This window comes from Muscardinus avellanarius (assembly GCF_963383645.1).
Source record: "Muscardinus avellanarius genome assembly, chromosome: 7".
Taxonomy (NCBI): domain Eukaryota; kingdom Metazoa; phylum Chordata; class Mammalia; order Rodentia; family Gliridae; genus Muscardinus; species Muscardinus avellanarius.
The window spans coordinates 22,033,055-22,057,107 of NC_137793.1; the positions used below are offsets into that span (position 1 = coordinate 22,033,055).

Sequence of the window (24,053 nt, forward strand, 5' to 3'; positions counted from 1 at the left end):
AATAAATATGCATAGCTTGGACAGTTGCTGAAGATTTAAAGAAGTTTATTACAAAGATAGAAATACAGAGGATAGAAATATAGCTCCATACCAGATTGGCATGGAGGGGTGACTCGAAATGAATATACCAAAAGGCTTACACATGGACCGGACTTTTTATACCCATGACCTCCATCTTGTTTGTGTGACTCTGACGTAGTGAACTTCCCTGTAAGGTACCTCTCCCCTTACCCTGTAAGGTACCTCCCCTAGCAAGGTGTGGTGAGGTGTCTCCTTTCATGAAGGTTGACCCCTCCTACCATCTTAGCTAGCTTATCCAATCATGTAGATCTGTCTTTAGATAAAGGCCTAGTTCTCCTCAACTAAGATCTGTCTTTAGATAGAGACAGGCCTTGTTCTCCTTTCCTATTGTCTGGTTAATTACTTTGAGTTAGGTTAATTTACATTGGAATAGCTGCCTGTTTTAGGCAGAAATCAAGTCCTTTCTTTACCCATGTCTGCCGCCATTTTGACACAACTATTTTGAAATATATTAATAATCATAGCTTCCCCAAATCTTCCTAGGCCATTCCCAATACTGGTACACTAAGTTCAAAGGCTGAAGTGGCAGATGTACCAGTATTGGAATGGCCTAGGAAGATTTGGGAAAACTCTGATTATTAATATATTTCAAAAGAAAATAACTGATATATTTCAAAATAGTTGTGTCAAAATGGCAGCAGACATGAGTAAAGAAAGGACTTGATTTCTGCCTAAAGCAGGCAGCTATTCCAATGTAAATTAACCTAGCTCAAAGTAATTAACCAGTCAATAGGAAAGGAGAACAAGGCCTGTCTCTATCTAAAGACAGATCTTAGGAGAACTAGGCCTTTATCTAAAGACAGATCTACATGATGATCTAGGGAGGATGGAGCAGGGTTTGACCTTGCCCTTCATGAAAGACACCTCACCACACCTTATTGGGGGAGGTACCTTACAGGGACATTCACTAAGAATCACGTAAACAAGATGGAGGTCATGGATATAAAAGGCTGAGTCCACGTGTAATTCTTTTGGTGTATTCATTTCGAGTTACCCCCTCAAGCCATTTTGGCATGGGGCTGTATTTCTATTTTCTGTATTTTTTTCTTTCTAATAAACTTCTTTAAATCTTCAGCAACTGTCCAAGCTATGCATATTTATTTTTAGCTTAGGACAAGAACCCGTGGTAATTTTCTGGTTTTGGTCTTTTGGGGGTTTTTGTTATGGGTTGGGGGAAAGTGTGTCCGGGACCCTCGCAGGGGTTCCTGGGGAACAGTTTCCTCAAACCATATTCTCCCAATCCGTAACAGCAAAGATTCCTCTTAGAATCAAGAAAACATGGCATGAATCCCAGCTTCTCCACTTGGCAAGAAAGCACTGTCCCTCTCTCAGCTTCATCTGTAATCTATTCATCTGCCAAAATTTATAGGAAGGATAATAGCTAACATTTACGGGACATATATTTACTGCCAAGCAATTTCAATGAATTATTTCATCCCTCAGACTAACACTCAAAAGCAGTTATTCCATGTGATGGGTGAGGACATTTGGACTCAGGTTCCATTATTTACCTGCGTCTTTGCTGCTAAACAAGTGATGCAATAGAATTAGAAACCAAGCTGTATCCATCCAGAGAGTCTGTTCTTAGCCCAGGAGACGTCAGAATCTTCCACGCCCACTGGGCAGCGTGAGTGACAGGCAGCCTAGCATCCAGAACCTTCTTCACCGGCTCCTCAAGCTCCAATTCTCAGGATGCCACAGGCTTGGAAGCTAGCCAATCACAAAGCTCCAGGGAAAGGAGCTGGCCAATCAGGACGCCTGGCTTCACATTTCACCGCCTGCGCGCGCAGTCCAGAACCTTCTTCACCGGCTCTTCGAGCTCCAATTCCCAGGATGCCACAGGCTTGGAAGCTAGCCAATCACAAAGCTCCAGGGAAAGGAGCTGGCCAATCAGGACGCCTGGCTTCACATTTCACCGCCTGCGCGCGCAGCCAAGTAGTCAGACCGACAGAGACTGTTGCCCTGGTGCGTCCTGTCAGTTCGCGCCGTAGGCAGGCCCCGAGTACTCGGTTTTAAATTATACTGACGTGGGTTGGGAAGGTGACGACGACTACACTGTCTGGGTCGATAGCAGGTCCATCTTCAGCAGCCCGCAGGTGGCGGTGGACGGGCTGGCCCGGGTCTCCAACCTAGTGGCCTCAAGCCCGAATGCCTCTGAGGAGGCTGTCGGATGGGTCCAGAAGGGGTGGGCTGTTGGGTGGGCTGTGGGCTTGTCCACATTTTATGTCATCCTAATCCAGTTCGGGAGGGTGGAGACTGTGAAAACTCCCGAGCTCCCTTTTCATCCTTAGCCCTTGACCTGGGGTTGAGTAACCTGTGGGAATTTCCACAGCCCCCCAAATTAGGGGTTCCGTTGGGCTGAGAAGGAGGGTTTGGCCTTTGCAGTAGGAACTACAGTGGTAATTGTTGCTCCTCGAGTTCCCGCTGTGTATCCTCTGCCCAAAGGCTGGCGCTTTTTAGTGGCATCAATGCCTTCATTCTGTGGCATGTTGGCTGGAGTCCCCCGTCTGCCCCCAGGCTGTGTGGGCTCCACCTTTCACCTCCCAGTTAAATGCTGTTGGAGTGGCTTCACTTTTTTTTTTTTTTTTTTTTTTTTTTAGTACTGGGAATGGAATCCGGGAGCAGTCTATTTCCGAGCTATACCCCCAGCCCTATTTTTTATTCTTTATTTTTTGCGGTACTGGTGATTGAACCCAGGGGCATTCTACCTCCGAGCTACACCCCTGCTCATTTTTTAAATCTTTTTTATTTTTGAAAGAGGGTCTCACTGAGTTGCAAAGGGCCTCACTAAGCAGCCGAAGGTGTCCGCGAACCGCAGTCCTCCTGTTTCAGCCTCCCAAATGCTGGGATTACAGTTGTGCGCCACATCCGGCTTACTTTATAAAAGAATATTTAGCAGTTCTTTAATTCCACCAACTCCTTTGTTACTTTTTAAAAAATCATGTTTCCTGCCGGGTGTGGTAGCGCACGCTTGTAATACCAGCATTCGAGAGGCTGAGACAGGAGGATAACGGTTTGCAGACAGCCTCAGCGACTTAGTGAGGTCCTCTACAATTTAGTGAGACCCTGTTTCAAAATAAAGAATACAAAAATAGAGCTGGAGGTGTAGCTTGGAGGTCAAATGCTCCTAGGTTCCATCCCCAGACCCACAAAAAAAAAAAAAAAAAAAAAAAAAAAAGTTTCCTTTCCCCTCAAATCTGAATCTTTGGGTTTGGCATGCCTGAATGAGATTTTTTATATTCTCTTATTAGCATAGAGGGTCTTAAAGGAATGTAAAGTATATTTTGTTCAGTGGTGTCTGGAAAGCAAAATTATTTCTTTCACAGTGGATGTGAAGTGAGAGAAAAAATATAATTCGTTCCTTTGGTTCAGGAAAAGGCAGTGGAAAGAATTGACTTAAAGGTTAGTTTGTTTTCATTATTTTAGTTTATACATTTCAGTTACCCAAAATTAAAACAGGTGCTGCTCTAACACATAAAGTGGCCCCTTTGGCATCCCCTTATACAATGAATAATAACCCAATTCTGTTTTGAACTTTACTGTGTACTTTAAGAAATCATAAGTGGGTCATGTCTTTTAAAAAGAAATTAGAATGAATCACTGACTTACATAAAATTAAAGATGATTTTATACAGTTGCTAAATTGTCAGGTAGTTTTATGTGCTGAGACTTTCTGAAAAGGGGGCATCTTCATTTCCATTTTAAGAGCCCCATCTTGCAGATACGGTTTGATTGAAAAAGAAACCTCAACCTAAGAATCCCAGGTGGAGCGCTTTCAGTTGGAAAATGCTACAAAACAGATTGATGCCTTACATTAGAATTCTAACCACTTAAACTAATTACCTAAGACTAAAAGTACCATCAGTTCTGAAATAACAGGTTTTTAAAGAAATGCTGGAAGTTTAAATATGTTTAAAAAATACACATAAATATTGCTTATTTAAAAGTTGTTTTTGCTTCTGTTTTAAAATTAGATGTTTAAGAATAATGTTACTGATCATAAGCAAAAGGTGGAAACCATAATTAAAAACATAAACACAATTTCTTTGGAATTGAAGAAGATGCAAGGTAAGTATGGAATCACTAACTGTCTGTGTGTTATTGTTATAAAATAAATGGTAGAGCTCATTTGTGCTGCTGCTGGGGTATATTTTTTTCCCACTAATAAAAATTTCTCTATTAGAACATGTTTACAATGCAATTTGAACTAGATCTCTAAAGATGAATGAAATTTGCGCATTGACCTGGGAGTTAGGAGACTTGAACTCTTATCCCTGTCTCTAACCACATTGTTTACCATGTTTTCTAAGCTCTCTACATTTATTTATCTTCTTTCCTGTCAACACACTATTTCATGACTATGTCATAATCCAAAATTCCATGTCTTTATCCATGAATCCTTACTAAGCTCCTAAGGATCATTCCAAATTAAGAATTATAGAATTGATTCTGTTAAGAATTCAGTTGTGAACAGATTCATAGAATAATAGCAGACCTTATAACTTCTATTAGTTCAGTCATTTACCTCACAAACATTTTCTGCTATTTTATCTTAGGCATGTACAATTTTTGTGATTTTGTCTTTCTAGGGATAATCTGTCTCTTACCAGACATTATTCCCTGCTTTGAGAAACTCCCTATCTCACTCTCACCAGCCAACCCATTCCATTTTATATAATTCCTCCTTATGTACTAGCCGAAATCTGTTCTCCTAGTCCTTTCATTCATGGGTCCTATTTCTAACCATGAAAACTACAATGAATGTGGAGTTATTCTTCTTACAACCATTGCTGGATATTTGTAAATAGCCTTTATGTCAGTTATGAGACCTTTAGCTACAATAACAAAATACCAACTTAGCATGACTTATACATAAGGAATAAGATCTAAGGGAGGGCAGTCCTAAAGTCAGTTCAGAGGTTTAAAAACTTCATCAAAGTTTAGTTCTTTCCATCTTTCTTCACTGTCATGTGTGCTCATTTTATCATGTTCATTACCTTCAGAGGTGGCCATACTCAGACACCTTCTCTGCCTACCTCTCTTTATATAAGCCTTTCCTCAGATGCCTCCAGCACAATTTTCTTTCCTTTCATTGGCCAGATTTGCATCACATGTACAGTAGCCACAGTCAAGGAGAATGGGACTGCTGAGTTCAGTTTGGACCAGTCAGGACATACTTGGAGCTGAGGAGAGTAGCAGCTCAAATGGAATCAAGTTGTGCCACCAAGAAAAGGGGAGTGGCTGTTAGTTAGCTACCAAATAGTGAGTGCTGTTAGGTACCAAATAGTGCGTGCCTGTTCTGCTTTTTCCTCATGTTCTCCCCAGCATAGCATTTCTCAGACTTTGATCTGTGAACCCAAGAAATGTTAATAGATTATGTGAAATAAAACAGAGTCCATGTTCTGATGGCCAAATAAGTTTAGAAAGTGCTTTAAGCTATAAACTCACAGTGCATGTTAACTAAAGACTCTGAGGAATCTGACATAAAGATCTCATAACCTTTACTTAATTCACCCAAAACCAGTCTCAACACTACAGTGAAGACTTTCTTCCTAAAATGAAAATCTTTGGGGAAATTTTATTTGCTCATTATTATCCTCAAGATACGGCTCAAGAATTCTAGAATAGACCACATCACCTCTTGAGCTCAGGCCCCTGACTACCTCTCTAATTTCATCCTTTACTCCCTGCACATCCATGTTCCAGCCATAAGGAACTATTTGCCTATCTACTCATGTTTTCTTTTATGTCTGTGTTCCAAAATCTCATTTCTACATCCCACCTCCACCATACCAAGTTAACTGCAAATAACTAGTTGAGGTCACTTACATTAGAAATTTTTTTTTTTTTTTTGAGCGGGCAGATTTTTCTTTCTACCTTTCTGCATCACCTACAATGCTGTGCTGTAATTGCATGTTTACTTAGTTTTTCTATCTGCACTCAACTGTAAGCTCCTCCAGGGTACTCCCAGAACTTCATGAAATGCCTTGGAAAATGTTTATTGAATGAATAAATTGTTCTGGATGTTTGGAACTTATTTAAAACTATTAACAAGGCTGTATATTCCTCCTGGATTTTATTATTTAACTGTTTTAGTTGGGGAAGTATTTTTAATGGATAAAAATAGAAATAATAAATATGATAGAAATGTTTCTGAAAAGCTGTGTGTGTAGATCAGCCAGTTAAGATACAGAGCTAGACTAGGAGGATAAACTCTGGTAAATATAGAGGAGTAAATAGAAATCCCTTTTATCACCACTTCCTCCCAAAATAATAATGTCACTGGCTAACAGAATCTTTTATAATCCAGGCACTCTTCTAAAAGCTGTACATAAACTTATTCACTTAATAGACATAGCAACCCTATCAGGTTTGAACTACTATTATGGCATTTACAGATGTAAAAATAGACTTGGAGAGGTTACGTTTCTCAAGGTCTAGAAACCAGTAAGTGGTAGACATAATTTTTGGACTTAAGTAATTTTAAGCAGACAAAATCTACAAGGTTAAAGAGATAAATAACTACTATCAGAAAACAAATTTAAGCAAATTGACAAGGCTAAACTCTAAAGTCCAAAAAAATCCAAATCCTAAGAAGGCTGGTTACAGTAAAGAAATCCCCAATATGTTATGACAGAGTCCTTGGGAAATGGGAGAGCAATGGGGCTAACAACAGGAAGACTAGTTAAATGTTTTTACAAAATCATAGATCCCTAAGGTGTCTTTCTTCCTGAACAAGGGCATTTATTTTTCTTCTGTGACAGAAAACTGGTGGTCAAAACAAAGGGTCTTTGACATGGAGCCAGTAGCCATAGTTGAGGGAGAGTGTTGTACTAAAAACAAGGATGTTAAGACAAAGTTTACATGCTAGGTCGCCCCAGCTTTCTTTCCTCGATTAGCTACTAAACATTCACAATTCACAGTCAGATTTATGTCCTTCAAATAGATTTTCTTTCAGGATAGGACTCACCTAAGAAAAGACCTAAATAAATTAAAAGTAGAGATTCTTCCAAATAAACCAAAAGTAGAGATTCTTCCAACAAAATAACCCAGAAAGATCACCCTATGACATGAACTTATAGAACTTCTAATTAGCTTTCTAGTATCATGGTCTTAATATGAATAAGCAACTATGCACAACATATAATGGAGGAAGGCATCTAATATGAAACACAGACAAAACTTACAAATATTCAATCAAATGAAGGGAAACAAATTTTGAGTTAAGATAAAACTTCAGAAAACTACTACTAATATCCACATGGTAGTAATCAAAGATGCCCTATCCATGAAAAGAAAACAGAATATTATAAAAATATTTAGGAAACAAAAGGGAGCCTTTGGAATATAAAAACTATCCAATAGAGTGTTAGAACATTGTTAATGGGTCAGAAGGAATACATTGAAGAAATAATCTGAGAAAATTTCCCAGAGCTGAATAATGTGAATTTCATAATAAATGAGCCTAGCATAATGGATTAAAAAGAATGCATACCAGCTGGGCGTGGTGGTGCACCCTTGTAATTCTAGTGCTTGGGAGGCTGAGACAGGATGATCACATAGGTTTGAAGCCAGCCTCAGCTACTTAGTGAAGCTCTCAGCAACTTAGTGAGACCCTGTTTCCAAATAAAGTATAAAAATGGTCTGGGAGTATAGCTGGGAGGTAGAAAAGCCTCTGGGTTCCACCCCCAGTACCACAAAACAAAAAACAAAAACAAACAAAAAAAAATGAATGCATACCAAAGCACAATATTAGGCAATTTCAGAATACTGAAAAATAATACTGAACAAAATGGTCAGTCAAGCTTCTAAAGAAAAAATGGGGATTGAGAATATCATATGAAAATTCTCAGTGGCAGCACTGGAAGGTAGAAGATGATACATCAGTGCTTTTGGAAATCTGAAAAAAATATGATTTCCAACTTAAATTTCTGTAGCCTTATTAACCTACTAGTTGGACTTAGAAATTTTTAGATATATGATTTCCCCTAGAAAGTTTCTGAGGCTATATTCCACCAAGTAAAGAGAGCAGACCAGAAGATAACTACACAGGAATTCTGGAGAAAAAGAGTACTCTACAGAGAGGAAGGGTGGAAGGAAACCCTAGGATAATAGTGAAGGGAGTTTCAGGGACACAGACTGCATACCAGTGCTAGGGAGCCGTTAGTCCAGAGTAGAGAAAATAAGGCTACAGGAGAGCAGACTTGCAACACAGAATAGCTTAGGGGTTGAATATACAGATCTGTTCAACATGAGGGGGTGGTATCTTAGGTATGTTCTTGATTATCAATGAAAAATAAAACAATTACTTATTGTTTTTGGAGGTAGTTTGCAGGAAATAACATCCCATACAAGAGTCACCTGTGAAAAAATATAATTAAAATTTAAGGATTTTAAAATTTAAGTTTTTTCTAATTGTGTTGAGGGAGTCTTTAGTCAGAAACAGTAATTCTGAAAACTAAAAATATCTTGATGCTATTTAGCTATATGGGGATAAACAGTAACCCCACCCTCCTCTCCCTGACAAAAACAAAGCAGAACAAAACAAAACACAGATGAACATGAAACAACAAAAGCAGCAAAAACAAAATGAGACTTTTTTCTTTATAAAGTTGAAAACTGTTACCTCTGGAAGATAGGATCTATTTTTGTAATATCCGTTATAAACTTACCTGATTTATCATACTATGTGCATGTACAACTTATATAAAATGAGTTTAAAAATGTGTAAATCAAATTTGCATAAATCAAGTTGTACTGTAGGAAGATAGCTGACTAAATGGGCTATTTTCCAGTCAATTTCTACATCATTCTTATATTGCGGTACATAAAATGTAATTTAAATCAAAATGGGGCACACTTAAATTTGATCAATAATCATTTTTAGAAAACTACATTAAGAATTAGGGAGTAGTTACATAGGCAGCACTATTTATGACATATGTGGTATCATATATCTCCTGTTACTTGTTTTCCCCAGAGCTCTCCCAGTTACTGCTTTGTGACCTTATTCTACATTTTGATAATCCTGTGATGACAGATGACCTGAAGGAAACAGAAAAGAATAACCCCCTGTTTGAAGAATCTGAAATATCAGATGTATCCTTTACTTCTAACAGCTTTTCTGTCTGATTTTTTGTGCGTGCATTGTGATTTATTGAATTAAAAAATATCTGTGAGAATTAAGTTTATTATGTTAATATAATTAGAACAAAATAAAATAATAGCTGTAAACACTTCATGTTCTTCAAGACTCTTTTATTGTTTTAATGTCTCAGAGTGGCTGATTCATTTCACTGTTAGCAAGAGTTTGATATGGGAAATTAGCCATGGACACTTCTTACCCTTTACCTTATGCTTTAATTTGGCTTAGGTTAATAGAGTTGTTAAAATATTAATGGGGATCATATTAATTCATATTAATCGGAATTCTTGTGGTAACAAGTGCCAAATACCACCAGATTAAGCATTTACTGAGTCATATTACTCAGAAGTTCACAGGTGGAGTAGATTTCAGGGACTCCAGACATTCAACTGAGATCTCTGTTAGTTATACTTCTGTGTGTTGATCTTTTTCTCTCCATATGGTGGGTAAAAATATGTTAACAGATAATTTTAGTATAGCATTGCCTTTTGGAGATCCTCCCCAAAAGAGAGATCCTCCTTCTTAGTGTCCACCTTTAACATTTCATAAAGGGACTCTGACTGACCTAACTTTTAGTTTTTGTTATTGTTGTTGTTGTTGTTTGTTGTTTATTTATTATTATTATTATTATTATTATTATTATTATTATTATTAATTTATTTTGGTGGTACTGGGGTTCCTGGAAGCCCTTCTACCTCTGGGCTACACTCCCAGACCTATTTTTTTAATATTTGGAAACAGGGTCTCTTAAGCCAGTGCAGCTGACTTTGAACCTGCGCGATCCTCCTGTCTCTGCCTCCCAAGCGTGGGGATTACAAGCGTGTGCAACCATGCCCGGCCTGACCTAACTTTAGTAAGATGTTTATCACTAGCAGGGGCCTGAGCAGTGGTCATTGGTGTCACTGGGGTCACAAGGACTGAGGCAAAAGGAGAGGCTCAACCATAATGGAGTTACTAGTGCTTGAAAAGAGGTGGAAAGTGCTAGTTATAAAAACATCCGATTCTCACAATGATTTCCAGCATAGCTAGAGGAGAATACCTTTATTCTAAATGTTGATTTTTATCCCTTTTCATCAAGAGACTTAAATAAGCTGTGGTTTGTCTTTGTTTTTTTTTTTTTTTTTTTTTTTTTTTTTGGTGGTACTGGGGTTTCTGGAAACCCTTCTACCTCCAGGCTACTACACTCCAGACCTATTTTTATTTGGAAACAGGGTCTCTTAAGCCAGCAAGTCTGGCTTCGAACCTGCAGGATCCTCCTGTCTCCGCCTCCCAAGCGCGGGGATTACAGGCCTGGTGTGGTTTGTCTTATAAATGTGGTTAACTACCAAGAAGATTTCTTAATATCTATTAATCTCTTCATTTATATCTTTTTGAATATAAAGGATCGAATGCCAGGAAGGAAGACACAACCTGAGCTCACTACATTACAAAATGTGTAGTGTCTGCTATCCTGACTCCCCAGTACCTAGCTGAGCATTTAACACAGAACTGGTACTAAATCAATACTTGCTAAACATCCTGTCAAAGATGTAAATGAATACAGGTTTTTTAGCTTTATAATGTTGAAGCTCTGGACTCCAAACTGAGAACTCGTGGTTTATAAGAATGAAGTATTGTGAAACACCATTCTTAAAATTTTATTTTATTGGTGCACTATAGTCTCACATCATAATGTGGATCATGTTGACAGTGGCATATATTCACACAGTACTTGGTGCCTGTCCCCCCAACCCCCGCTTCCCCTTTTCCCGCTCTCCCAATACTGAGTATCCAGGTTAACAATGTTATATTCACATTTATACACATATTTGATGTAACTTTTTTATTGATTAACCTCAACCTTCTTCCTCCTCTACCCCTCCTTTCTGGCTTTGCTGAAGCTTCCCCTCCATTATATGGAGTCTCTCTGGTATCCCTAATACTCCCTAGTTTGAGCATATTAGATAAAACATATGTCCCTTCTCTTTCTGTGCTTGGCTAATCTCACTTAACATAATGTTCTCCGGGTCTTTCCATCTTCTTGCGAATGACATGATTTTGTTCTTTATTGCTGAGTAGAATTCCATTGTGTATTTTGCATAATTTTGCAATCCATTCACCTGTTGATGGAGACATAGGTTGGTTTCATATTTTGGCTATTGCAAATTGTGCTGCTATGAATATGGGCATGCATATATTACTGTAGTTCTCTGATTTCAACCCCTTTGGAAAGACCATTTTATCATTATTGATTGATGTCTCCATATTTTATATACCCTTATATATTTGTTTTAACCTGGTGACTTTTAAGGTCCCTTCTAATGTGTTTTTATTAGCTTATGAAAATGAATGTGTAAGATATTTCTTTCCACTCAGAAAACTCATTAAACAAAGAAACAAAAAAATTGTCGATAAAAGTTGAGTAGTAAAATTCCATTGTGTACATATCCAATAGTTTTGTAATCCATCTATTGATAGAGATCTTGGCTGATTCCATAGCTTGACAATTTTGAATTGTGTGGCTATAAACATAGATATGCATTCATTAGTTTGATAGTTTGGTTTCCATTCTTTTGAGTAGATACCCAGAAGTGGTATTGCTGAATCATATGGTAGGTTCATTCCCATTTATTTGAGGATCCTCCATACTGTTTTCCAAATTAGTTTCACCAATCTGCAATTCTACCAACAATGTATTAAGCTTCCCACTTCTCCACATCCTCGGCAGCATTTATTGTTGTTAGTGTTTTGAATGATTGCCATTCTAGTTGGAGTTAAGTGAGATCTCAGGGTAGTTTTTATTTATATCTCTGATTGCTAATGATGTTGAGCAATTTTTCATGCATTTATTGGCCATTTGAATTTCTTTTTTTTTTTTTTGGTGAAGTGTCTATTTAGTTCACTTGCTCTCTAAGAAGAATACAGGGAAATACAAAGAAGAATACAGGGAAATGGATGGAACTGGAGAACATTATGCTAAGTGAGTCACAAAAAATAAATCAGATGCTGTCCCTAATATGTGGAAGCTAGCGAAAAAAAATGAGTCATAGGAGGAACTCTAGACAAAGAAGGAGAAAATATAGATGAGCAATCAAGGCGCCCTAACTGAGGGGGTTGGGAGGGAGGAAGAGGGAAATTCCCTAATGGACATGATGTACACTCACAAACATATCAAAGTCAACCACAAAGGCAAACATGAGAGGGAGAGAGTGGGGAATTAGGTAAGGGCTGAGTGATGGGTACATGCATGCCTCTACCATCTTGTACTCCATTAAGATGTGTAACTACAATGCACCAATAAAAAAATTTTTTTAAAGTTGAGTAGTAAGTCCCCAAAGGAAGACTACAGACTGTTGCTCTTTTTCTGAATGCTGAGTCTTGCTTGCTAAATACATACCTCAGATGTTCTTGACTTATGATGAGGTGACATCTTGATAAAAACATTGTTAATTGAAAATACTGTAAATCAAAAATGTGAACCAGGTGTGGTGGTACATGCCTGTAATCCCAGTACTTAGGAAGGTGAAACGTGATCACAGGTTTGAGGTAAGTCTCAGCAACTTAGCAAGGCTCTCAGCAACTGAGTGAGACCCTGTTTCAAAATAAAAATAAGGCTGGCGGTATACCTTGGAGGTATGATACCACAGTGTTGAATTCCTAGTACCAAACTAAAGCACTTATTACACCCATGGAACATCATAGCTTAGCCCAATCTACCTTAATACGCTGAGAACACTTACTTTAGCCTAAAATTGGACAAATCATCTAACACAAACTCTATTATATAATGTTGCAAGGTGATCCACAGAGATACCAGACTCCAAAGTGCCAAAGAGGTCACTTATTACAAAATTAGTAGGAAATAGAAAGAGAAGAAAATGCAGCATGACTTGGGGCACACTGGAGAGCCTGAACATGAAACTCTAATCCTCTCTCCATCCCCAGCTTGTAAATCGATTTTGTACTGGTATGTCCTTATCAGCGCTACCAAGGCAATGGGCTAGTAACTTACTACTTAGCCAGGTGGTGCCTCTTTGCCTTCAGACAGTGCACTTACTAAGGAACAATCTACCTGTTTTTTTTCTCCACTGTATTAGGCAGTATTGGCTGCTCATCAACTATGGGTGCTTTGAAGCAGCACACAGTTTGCCATTTCTATACCCAAGCCAGGTCTCAAAGGAAAGGAGGTTAACAGAGGCACTGATTGCCTCTACTTATTTTTAGGCTCTGACTGCTTTTTACATTTTAGAAATTAATACCAGAGCAATTTTCCAATACCAGCACAATAAAGTGCTGAATATCTCGTGTAATTTAAGGAATGCTTACATCCAAAAACACTTGCAACACTGAGCACTGTGAAGTGTTGTTTCCCGTGTGGTCACAAGACTGATGGGGAGCTGCAGCTCACCTGCTGCCCAGCGTCATAAGAGTATCATATATTGATAACCTGGGAAAAAATCAAAATTAAATGTCTGAAGTATCATTTCTGCTTTATGCACATCAGTTTCCCAACTTCAAAAAGTTGAAAAAAATAAATTGAATAATCATAAGTCAGAGACCATCAGTACTTTTTGTTAGGTGAAATTTGTAAACTGAAGGAACAAGCTAAATTTCTTTGACATATTTAAAAAGCCAATTTGGGAAGGATGAGACGAGGTTTTATGACAGATTTGTCAGGGGAATAAGACGACACAAAAAAGTAGTGCTATGGAATAGAGGAGAGGTATCCCCAAAGGCTTGTTGAAGGCTTGGTCCCCAGCCAGTGGGGTTATCATGGGAGGTGGTGAAAAGTTTAGGAGAGGATCTAATGGCAGGAAAGTTAGAACACTGAGGGCATGCTCTTGAAGGGGAGACCAGGACCCCAGCCCCTTTCACACACTCTCTTTGCTTCCCGGCCACTGTGAGATGAACAGGCCTCCTCTGCTACATGCCCACCTTGATGTACTGTGCTACCACAGGCCCAAAGCAACAGGAAAGAGAAACTATGTACTGAGACCTCTGAAACCATGAGCCATGATAAACATTCTCTCCTTTTAAGTTTCTTATCTCAGACATTTTGTCATAGTACCAAAAAGCTAGCACAAGTAATATCTATTAAGAAAGTCTGGTCAAAGTATTTTGTATATAAGCATTGCTCCTTCATCTTCCCAGGATTCTTTCAATAAAAACTGCATCACTGGATAATGCTTCTGGAGTTGGGTGGGTGGAGGTCATGCGATGTGGGTGTTGGGTATGAGGATTCGATGAAATACCAACTTAAACCCATGTGTATTTGATACCAAAGCCTCATCTCAAAATTTTAAATGTTTCTTTTGGGTATGCATAGCTTAAATCTGCTTTAAGACTAAAATATAATGGTATGGACTATACCATAAAATCAATAAAGGTGTTTTAGGAATCCAAAAGTAAGGCAAAATATTATTTTAATGAGGAAGTTATCCCAACATGCATTTATCTTGTCATAAAAGTATGCATAAATTCCACTAGCAAAAAAAACAAATAAGAAAGAATGAAATTATATTTTTAAGCTCTGTAAATTATTACTGCTGAGAAAATGAATTTAGTAACTTTTAAGTTATATAAAAACTGAAGATTGCCTCTGCTTGACAATTTTTTGGCTACACAAAAATCAGTTTCATATGATATCAAAAACTATTACTGATTCAATGTCTTATATTTTGCCACCAGTAATTTCTATAACTGTGTACTGTGCTTTGAAATGGATATTCAAGAATATATATCTGTTTTGTAAAACAAAGTACTGCGTAATGAACTTCAGGTGTGAACATCATTAGTCTTGCACTTTACAAACATTAAAGAAGAATAAATAAATTATGGTATATTTGACAGTCTTCATTTCAAACACTTTTCAAAGAAAAAGACAAAACCCTTATGTTCATGGTAAGCAGTTCATTTCAGTCCTAAGCCTTTGTCCATTCACGTAGGTCGACTGATCTTTCTTATCAGCAAAAGAAGCAAGAGGAAGGTCTGTTTGCTTGGCTCCCTTTCTATGGATACCCTGCAGCATGTGTTAATGTGCACTGGTATCTGGAGCCTCTATTTTTCCCATCAATGAGCAGGAGTGGCATTTTCCTGAAGTAGTCGATGATATCTGACACAGACAAAAAGTCCTGGAAAAGTTAAAATAGGGGGAGAAGTCAAAGAATGGAATGTATAGCATGAACTTCACTCTCAGATTTTATATCCTATCATTTCAAGTTACTAGAATTGTGGGGGAAATCCTTTAGTGATTTCTGCTATCATGATTTGAAAAATTCATCATAAGCATCAAACAAATCATGTTAACTTCATATAGGAGATATTTTACTTTAATTATTCTAATTACTGTTCTCTAGGCTTGGGGCTACTCTCTTTGTTTCTGTTTCTGGTCTTGGTTTCTGCATTTTTACTTTGCCCCAATCATAAATAGTGTTAGGAGGTATAAGGAATCAGGAGGTCAGACATCATTCATGATGTCTGGAGATGACACCTCTAGTAAGGTCTAAGAGTTCCTTCATGATCTCAGTGGTGTGTGCATACCACCTTCATACTCACAAAATGAGCAGCCAACTCTTTGGATCTGAGGTCACCCTAGTTCTGATGGCCAGACTGGAAAAAGCCCCATTCATCCTTCTACAAAGGGGTCAGAACACAAACAGCAACAAATGCTGGCGAGGATGTGGAGCAGTGGGAACTCTAAAACATTGGTGGGATTGCAAATTAGTGCAACCACTTTGGAAAACAGTATGGAGAATCCTCAGAAGAATGGGAACAAATTTACCATTCGATCCAGCAATACCACTTCTGGGTATCTACCCAAAAGAAAAGAAACCAAACTACCAAACTAATGCATGTGTATCTATGTTCATAGCTGCACAATTCACCATAGCCAAACAATGGAACCAGCCAAGATGTCCATCAACAGATGAATGGATTACAAAACTGTGGGATATGTACACAATGGAATTTTACTCAGCATTTAAAAAAAAAACAAAATTATATCATTTACAGGGAAATAGATGGAACTGGAAGACATTATGCTAAGCAAGATAAGTCAATCACAAAAAATAAATCGGATATTTGCCCTAATATGTGAAAGCTAAGGAGAAATGGGTCATAGGAGGAACTCTAGATGAAAAAGGAAATCCTATAGAGGAGCAAATAAAACAACTTAACTGTGGGGATGGGAGGGAGGAAGAAGGAAACTCTCTAAAGCACACGATATAATTATTCATATCATCGTCAACCACTAAGCCAAGCATGGGAGGGGAGGGCTGGGGAGGGAGTGAGGTGGGGACTGGGTGAGGGCTGGCTGGGTGATGTGTGCATTTATGACTATGCAAGTTTTTTACCCCATTATGATGTATGAATACAATGCACCAATAAAAATATTTAAATAAAATAAAAAGGAGTCAGATGTCACATAGGTATCCAAGATGGGATTATACACTTCCTCCAAGGCACCTCCCTCCAGAGTTGCTGCAATTGTGAGTTTTACTTGTGTGTTTCCATATTAGACCAGGAGAAATCTTGGAGGGCAGACATCTCTATTGAGATAGTTCTTATGTCGCTCTATCCACAGCGAACAACTGGTTCAAACATTTTAACCAAAATAATGTTGTCGTTGTTGTTTTTATCTACTCATCAACATTTGTCATTACTATTTGAATTGAAGAATACATAATAGGTGAGTTGTTTCTTCTTCTGGAAATGTTTAATTTTGTGGGTCTTCCTCCTGGAACTTTGAACTTATAAATCATGCTTTGGGACTCTAAGTTTAGTTGTTAGTTCTCTTTGCAGAAGGTAGCCCTGAGGGTTTCTTTCAAATTAATTCTGATTACTACCTAAAAAGTATCTGGCATGAGAATCTAAGCCTTGGCCAAGCAGGGAAAATTTTCTTTGGAGTATGGCCATCTTCATAGAACCAGACCTCCATGTTTAGTAAGAAATGACCCACATATCAAAATAATCACCACAGCAAGTCTTCTAGCTTTCTTCCTTTCCCAGATGCTATTAATTTAAAATAAAGCCTTATAAATGCACTGCAATCTCACAATAAAAATTATGTTGCAGAGATTAGTAACAGAAGAAACTTCCCGTGGACACCATCTAACAGAATTGCTTTGAATTCGATGCATATTTTTAAAATTATACCTGTGATGTTGGATTACTTGGAATAAAATATGCAAGAAAGACTCCTGTAGCAGAATTAGTCACAGCTATATTTTGCTTTGTTCCAAACAAATGAAGGACTTCACTAATGTGATTTAACTCAGAAGTGGCTACACAGTACGAACTCCCAAAGAATGTTAAGTGAGGCTTCTGTGTAAGTATGCAGAAAGGCAGAAAAAGAAACACTAGGGGAAATTTCGAAACTTGAAGTCCTTACCTCTTTCCCTCGTAGTCCAGTTCCCAACAAGTAAACTTGACTTTCCTCCTGATAACGGATCTGGATGTTGTAAACTTTATCTTTGTACAACACCATGAGGACATATGGATTGGTTATTGTTTTTTTAGAGCTGTCTCTAACCAGAAAAGTTCCATCCTAAAAGGATAAATTGTGGTTATTATGGGAACAGTAAAAGTCAATACTTTTGTTGTCTCTAAGAGCAGCTGACACACACTAGGTCTGTGCAAAACCTGCCAGCTGAGTCAACTGACCTTTGAGTTCCTAAACAGCTACAGACCCCTATGTCTGTGCATTCTTGGTTAACAAGAAAGGCAGCAGAGCTGGGTGTAGTGGCACATTCCTGTAATCCTAGTGCTTGGGAAGGGCTAAGACTTGCAAGTTCAATTCCAGCCTCAGCAACTTAGTGAGATCTTGTTTCAAACAACACAGCTGGGGATCTAGGGCAGTGGTACAATCCCCAGTACAAAAACAAAAAACTAAGAATAAATTATATCAGAAAAATTTCCAAGTCAACCTCTTCAAAGTTTCTTGATTAAAAAATATATATTTTAAGTAATAAAACAAAGACTAGGTTGTGGTTTCGGTTTAGAATGTCACCCCCCCACCCCAAAGCTCATGTTTTGAAAGCATGTCCCATGCAGCAAGGTTCAAAGCTAGGTCATGGTGGGACACTGGAGGCATGGCCTTGAGGAATATTTCTGTCTCTGGACACTTCCTGTCTTTCTCTACTTCCAGTGCCATTGAGCTGAGGTGATTTTTCCTCCTCTGCCATGCCCTGGGGCCCTGCTACTGAGCTGTTTCTGCCTGGGAACCAGCAAATCATAAACTGATCTCTGAAACCACAAGCCTCCAAAAAAACCTTTCTCCCTCTAGGTGATAGTTTTTAAGGTATTTTTGTAAGAGCAACGAAAAAGCTGACTAAAACAGTGGTCAAGTGGAAAGGGTCAAGAGGAAAAAGGAATTAATTGGTTAACTCAAGGTATATCTTCCCACTCCTGTGAGCTAATTCCATAGACCTTCCTTTCCACATCCACAGTCAGAAGACACCTACATGTCTATCAGACCAACCCCTTATAAAATCTCATGATCTGTAGCTTTAGTATTTTATGCATAACACACCTGAACAAAATTGAATGTGGACCATCTATATTCTTGTCATGTTTGTTTCTGATGGTTACTAAACTAGTGTTGTGATTCATCCTGTATTTTAATTTTTCATTCAATAAGTTACTGCAGCATAATATAGTACTGCAAAGGTATCGTATTAATAGAGTTAATTAGTATGACTCATTTACACCATTCCTTCCTCAGTGTACTGAATCAGGAGAGCTTTTAAATAGTCATAAATCTGTGATGATAGTCATCCTCTGTTCTTTTTATCCCAAGTTAATTGAGCCAGTCAGAACATCTCTGTTAAATAAGCATACTTCTGGATCACTGACCCACAGCATTGGCTGGAATCAGAATTCTCCTGGGGAGTTTCGAAGTCTCCCTCAGCCCACATAACACCCCCACTAGTTAAATTAATTAAAACAAAATTTCTTCAGGTGAGACTCAGGAAGCAGGATTTTAAGAAAACTTCCCAGATTATTTAAATGCGGGGCCAAAGTTGAAAGCTGCTGTATACTTTAGGTGTGAAGAATGAAGGATCTTTGCTTTCCTATCTCTGAGATATAGATTTGGGGTTAGGAGTCAGCCTTAGGCCACAGGGAATCTATCTAAGACTTTATGATATTAAAGGACTAGCCAGAAATTTGTAGGAGATAAAGTTAAAAATAAAAGTCACATTTTCCTCTCTCAAGGTGGATTCTTTCACATTCATTTGGATAGTGATTATGTGTTAAGAGAAATTCAGTTGGTAAAATGTTAGAAATTTATAGGAAAGAGTTTCCTTTTGACACTTTTACATGACGAGACACACTCTTTCATTAATATAATCTTCTAAGATTCTGCCAACCAAATTATTGCCTTAATTTTGGTTTTTATTTCCACCAAATGATGCCCAGCCCCAGGAATCATTGCTACGTATGCTGGTTGGTGGGAAGCTGGTGCTCATGGGTCTCCTAGGAACACTGCCTAACAGATTTCCCAGCTCATAATTGGGACTCAGTAGAAGCCAATTCCCTTCATCTCCTTCCATTAATATTTACAACTATTTAAAAATAAACTAGAGCAGGATACCTGGTTTATCTTCCTAAGAGCAGATTCTGCCTCCAGTCGGGTAATATAAGAAACGTACCACTCTTCATCTAATGAGTTCTGCAAATGTAAAATTTTAAAACACTGAATAAATTCATCAATTACATAGGTAAGTGAAAAGAAAAGCCTCCAAGTAATAATTTCCATAAATCACCACCCCAATTCCACGATGCCTGAAACATTTGTTTTCTTAAATATGGAACCATCTAGGTAGGGCTAACTAGAAGGGATTTTACATGAACTGCTTTTTATCATGACCTTTGCTGGTTCAAAGGTGGCTGTGAATAAGCATTCCTTCTGTAATGGAACTTCTTGTCAGTCATGACCATTCCTTCAGTTTAGTATAGAGTAATAACATAATGAAAATCCTGTGTTGATGGAGCGATTAAGTGACTTTCTCAAGGTCATGAGCCAGAAAACATATAAACTAAGATCCTTTTTTCTTATTGTAGGACGCAAGACATACATTTGCTATTGGAAGAGTCCCAGAACACAAGGGGAAAAGAACAATTGTGTGTGTGTGTGTGTGTGTGTGTGTGTGTGTGTGTGTGTGGTACTGAGGTTCCTGGAAACCCTTCTACCTCTGGGCTACACTCCCAGACCTATTTTATATTTTTATTTCAAAACAGGGTCTCTTAAGCCAGTGAGGCTGGCTTTGAACCAGTGCGATCCTCCTGTCCCCACCTCCCAAACACAGAGCTTACAAGTGTGTGCCACCACGCCCGGTGAACAATTGTTTTTCATCTGGGTCTTCCCACTTATTTATTTTTTTTCTAGTGATGAGGGTGGAACCCAGAACTTTATGCACACTAGGCAGGCACTGAGCTACACCCCCAGCACTCTCCTCTTTAATTAAACAACTAATAGAATATGAAAGTATACAAGAGTAGTCCGTGGGAGTTTCTTATGATCCTTTTTCTAGAGAAATAGAAGAACATAGGCTTTATTACCTCTTCTTCCCCAGGGCAGCGTGTTTGAAGTTTGTTTGGAACCGGCGAGAGAAAGCTTCTGCCTTCTGTTCTGAGAGGTGGTCTGTTGCTAGGGCCTTTAAAAATACAGCATTTTGAAAATTAATGTATGGTAAGCTCTTGTTTACTTATCTAAAAATACATTTCCCTCAATGCACTTTTAATCATTTCAATAATAATGTTTAAAAAAAACCAGGGCTTTAAAAATAATTTTTACCTATTCAAAACCAAGAGAGCTATTCAGGTGTTATTCTGTAACCATGTAAGTGAAACTCTGAGAGCAGAACCTCAAATTTTAGAAATTAATTGTGCATGCTACAAGATGTAAAGTGACTGACTAGGTTCCATAAATGAAAAAAAAAACCCAAGATTTCTTTAATATGAACATCAATAGAAATATTCAAGAGACAGACCTTTCATGGATCCCTGTGACAGCAATACATTAAAATGGATTCTCCGCGCTGATGTGGTAGCAATGCAGTAAGAGTGAAGATTATGTTTCCATTGTTTTCATTAAAAATGTCATTTACCCAAGACAAGAAGAACACTGTTAACTTTTAAAACCAATATTTGCTACCTGCTGTGTTTGCTCAATTTTCTAACAGGTGGAATCAATCGTTCAACCTGTAGGAGCCACTGCAGCTCATCTGATGAGTCAGGAGATCCTCACTGCGAACCCAAACATTGCCTAGTGATTGGACCTTCATTTCTCCCAAACTCTTTACACTTCCACAAGTTTGTGAGAACTTGTTTTCTCCTCTCAGGAAAGATTATCGAGCACTACTCTGTCCAGTCTTGAATAAGCCATGCTACGTACGTTACGTGTGCAGCAACATTACAAGGTGGGTGTTATATCAATTTGCATATAAGGAAATGGGCTCAAAGAGTCTAAACAAATTATGTGTAATGGTGGGAGAATCAAGCCTTAAACCTGTGGTTCCCTGACATTACTGCGTATGAGTAGACCTTTTCCAGTCCCGTTTTTGCATTCCAACACTTTTTTTACTTTTGTAATGCTTGTGAATAAGTGAAACTTAACAACACAGGAGAATAGTACAGCCAAGGCCTATCCTGCATGACTGATCTAGTGTTGAGGAATTACTCTTTCTGCCTTGTACCCACAGGCCAGCCCTATAAGCCACAGTTCACAACACAGCACATAGATTTTTTCAGGTAGTCACCTACCACCCTTGATATCTGGGTCCTCATGGGAACTGCGTCTGATTTTTGGACAATGCATGACATAATCTTAACCTTCCTGAGGTCAAACACCCATTGCAAAGACTGAGGACAAGGAGTCCTGGTAGTCTTGGGAAAAAAGAGATAAATTTTGATTAAGGTAATATTTTTAAAAAATGTTTGGATTAATAATCCCCATCACCAACTCAAGAAACCAGGGATCTGTGGGACTTACTTTGGGAAGTATTGATAGAAATAAAGTATCTAGAAATCAGATGTTTATAGGAAACAAGTAGATGACACAAATGTGGTTTTGCAAAACAGTGAGTTTGAGGGACTGTGAAAAATTGAGATGGAAACTGGATACCACATGATGAATATAGACACTAATCTCAAATGCTTAGGAAGCATTAAAAACTTAGTGATGCTGCTGGTGTCAGCAGTGGGATCTCACACATGGATTGGTGCATCCAACTGGATACAAAAGATGTGCTCCTGAAAAAAAAATTTATTCTGGAGTTATAATTCAAACTTGTGATTTTTTTAAAATTTAAAACACACTGGTGTTTTGCACTTGGACCCTGAGTACAAAAAAAGAAAGCGTTTTTCACAGCATTAAAAAAATTTCAAGTTAGCATTTTAAAATTGGCAATTTTATATTAAATGCCATGTTTGTTATTTTTATGAAAAAAATAAAATTAGAAAACTCATAATACTAGGCCAGTTTTCTGGCTCAGTATATTCCATAAACTAGAGTTGGGAAAATTTTCAGTCATTTGAGATTCATTCATTCAACACACATTTTAGCTTTTTTTTTTTTTTTTTGGTGGTGGTACTCGGGTTCTTGGAAGCCCTTATACCTCTGGGCTACACTCCCAGACCTTTTTATTTTTTGGAAACAGGGTCTCTTAAGCCAGCACGACTGGCTTAGAACCTGTGCGATCCTCCTGTCTCCACCTACCAAGCATGGGGATTACAAGTGTGCGCCACCAAGCCCGACCTCAACCCACATTTCAATGTGCATCTGAGTGTGGTGGCACATGCTTGTAACCCAAAAGTTCAATGTGCAGCTGAGTGTGGTGGCACATGCTTGTAATCTCAGCATTGGGAGGCTGAGACCAGAGGATCCGGGTTTGAGGATAGCCTCAGCTACTTAGTGAGGCCCTTTGCAATTCAGTGAGACACTGTTTCAAAATAGGAATAAAAATAGGGCTGGGAGTGTAGCTTGGAGATAGAATACCCTGGGTTCCATCCCTAGTACCCCCACAAAAAGTTCAATGTGCTAGTCTTTTGCTTTAAGCATAAAAATAAACACAGTCTAGTTCAACCTTACAGGCTTTCAGGGCTATTCAGATTGGACCAGAAATATCAGTATCCAGGTGGGAACTTAAAAACTGTTTAGAAATACAGAATATCAGGTCTTACTCCAGACCTACTGGATTAGAACCTGCATTTTAATACAATCCCATGTGCTTTGTATGTGTGTTAAATTTTTAAATACGCTAACAAAAACACCCAGAGGTAATATAATTTAAAATACAGATTTCTGGAGCTCACCCTAGACCTGAATAAGAATCTTCTCTTATTCTATATTTTATAAATGTTCCTCAACTCAGAGCCCAAGGGCAGTGTCATCATGAAAACCTAAAACCACAGAGAAAGCCAAGAGCCATTCTGAGCTCTGTATGCAAAGAGACAAGGAAGAACAGCTCTGTGTGGGAAGATGAGGGATTAGGGCTAGCTTCCTGGCAAAGTGCATGAGTAGGACATATTTTATGTAGTATCTTCTCATTCCAACGGTGTTTGATGCACCCCAGACACTGAATTAAATGTTGAAGGAGGAAGTCAGATGCATTTAGGAAACAACAAAACTTTTGCCACAAAGCTTTGAAATGGTTGGAGATCAAATCAAACAGACATACTGGCTGGGATCCGTCACGAAAGCCCAGGGTACAAACCTTGAGATAAATATGGCGGCAGGGAGGCGCTCTGTGGAAAAGTGCTGTTACTGTAAAGACAGCAAAAAAAAAAAAAAAAAAGCATTTTAAGTTGGATTGGGGTGATGGGGCCAAACTGGGGAGTTAGGTTAAGG

At 38.3% G+C, this 24,053-nt stretch overlaps 2 protein-coding genes across 2 annotated transcripts in view; one reads left to right on the forward strand and one right to left on the reverse strand.

The window, feature by feature from the left end:
• Nucleotides 1-4,055: 4,055 nt before the first annotated feature.
• Nucleotides 4,056-9,213, forward strand: LOC308265001 (uncharacterized protein C5orf58; the record flags this gene model as incomplete). The annotated part of the gene is made up of 2 exons (XM_080698632.1): nucleotides 4,056-4,149; nucleotides 9,062-9,213. The coding sequence occupies 2 exons, from the start codon at nucleotides 4,056-4,058 to the stop codon at nucleotides 9,211-9,213; spliced, it is 246 nt and encodes an 81-aa protein (XP_080554758.1).
• Nucleotides 9,214-15,213: 6,000 nt separating this feature from the next.
• The window catches only part of LCP2 (lymphocyte cytosolic protein 2), a gene marked incomplete at both ends in the record, with an annotated part of 41,385 nt that continues 32,545 nt past the window's right edge, over nucleotides 15,214-24,053 (reverse strand). The window contains 5 exons of the mRNA XM_080699403.1: nucleotides 15,214-15,336; nucleotides 17,595-17,750; nucleotides 19,797-19,874; nucleotides 20,765-20,859; nucleotides 23,920-23,969. Of these exons, the coding sequence (XP_080555529.1) occupies nucleotides 15,214-15,336; nucleotides 17,595-17,750; nucleotides 19,797-19,874; nucleotides 20,765-20,859; nucleotides 23,920-23,969 (502 nt within the window). The remainder of the gene's footprint in view (nucleotides 15,337-17,594; nucleotides 17,751-19,796; nucleotides 19,875-20,764; nucleotides 20,860-23,919; nucleotides 23,970-24,053) is intronic.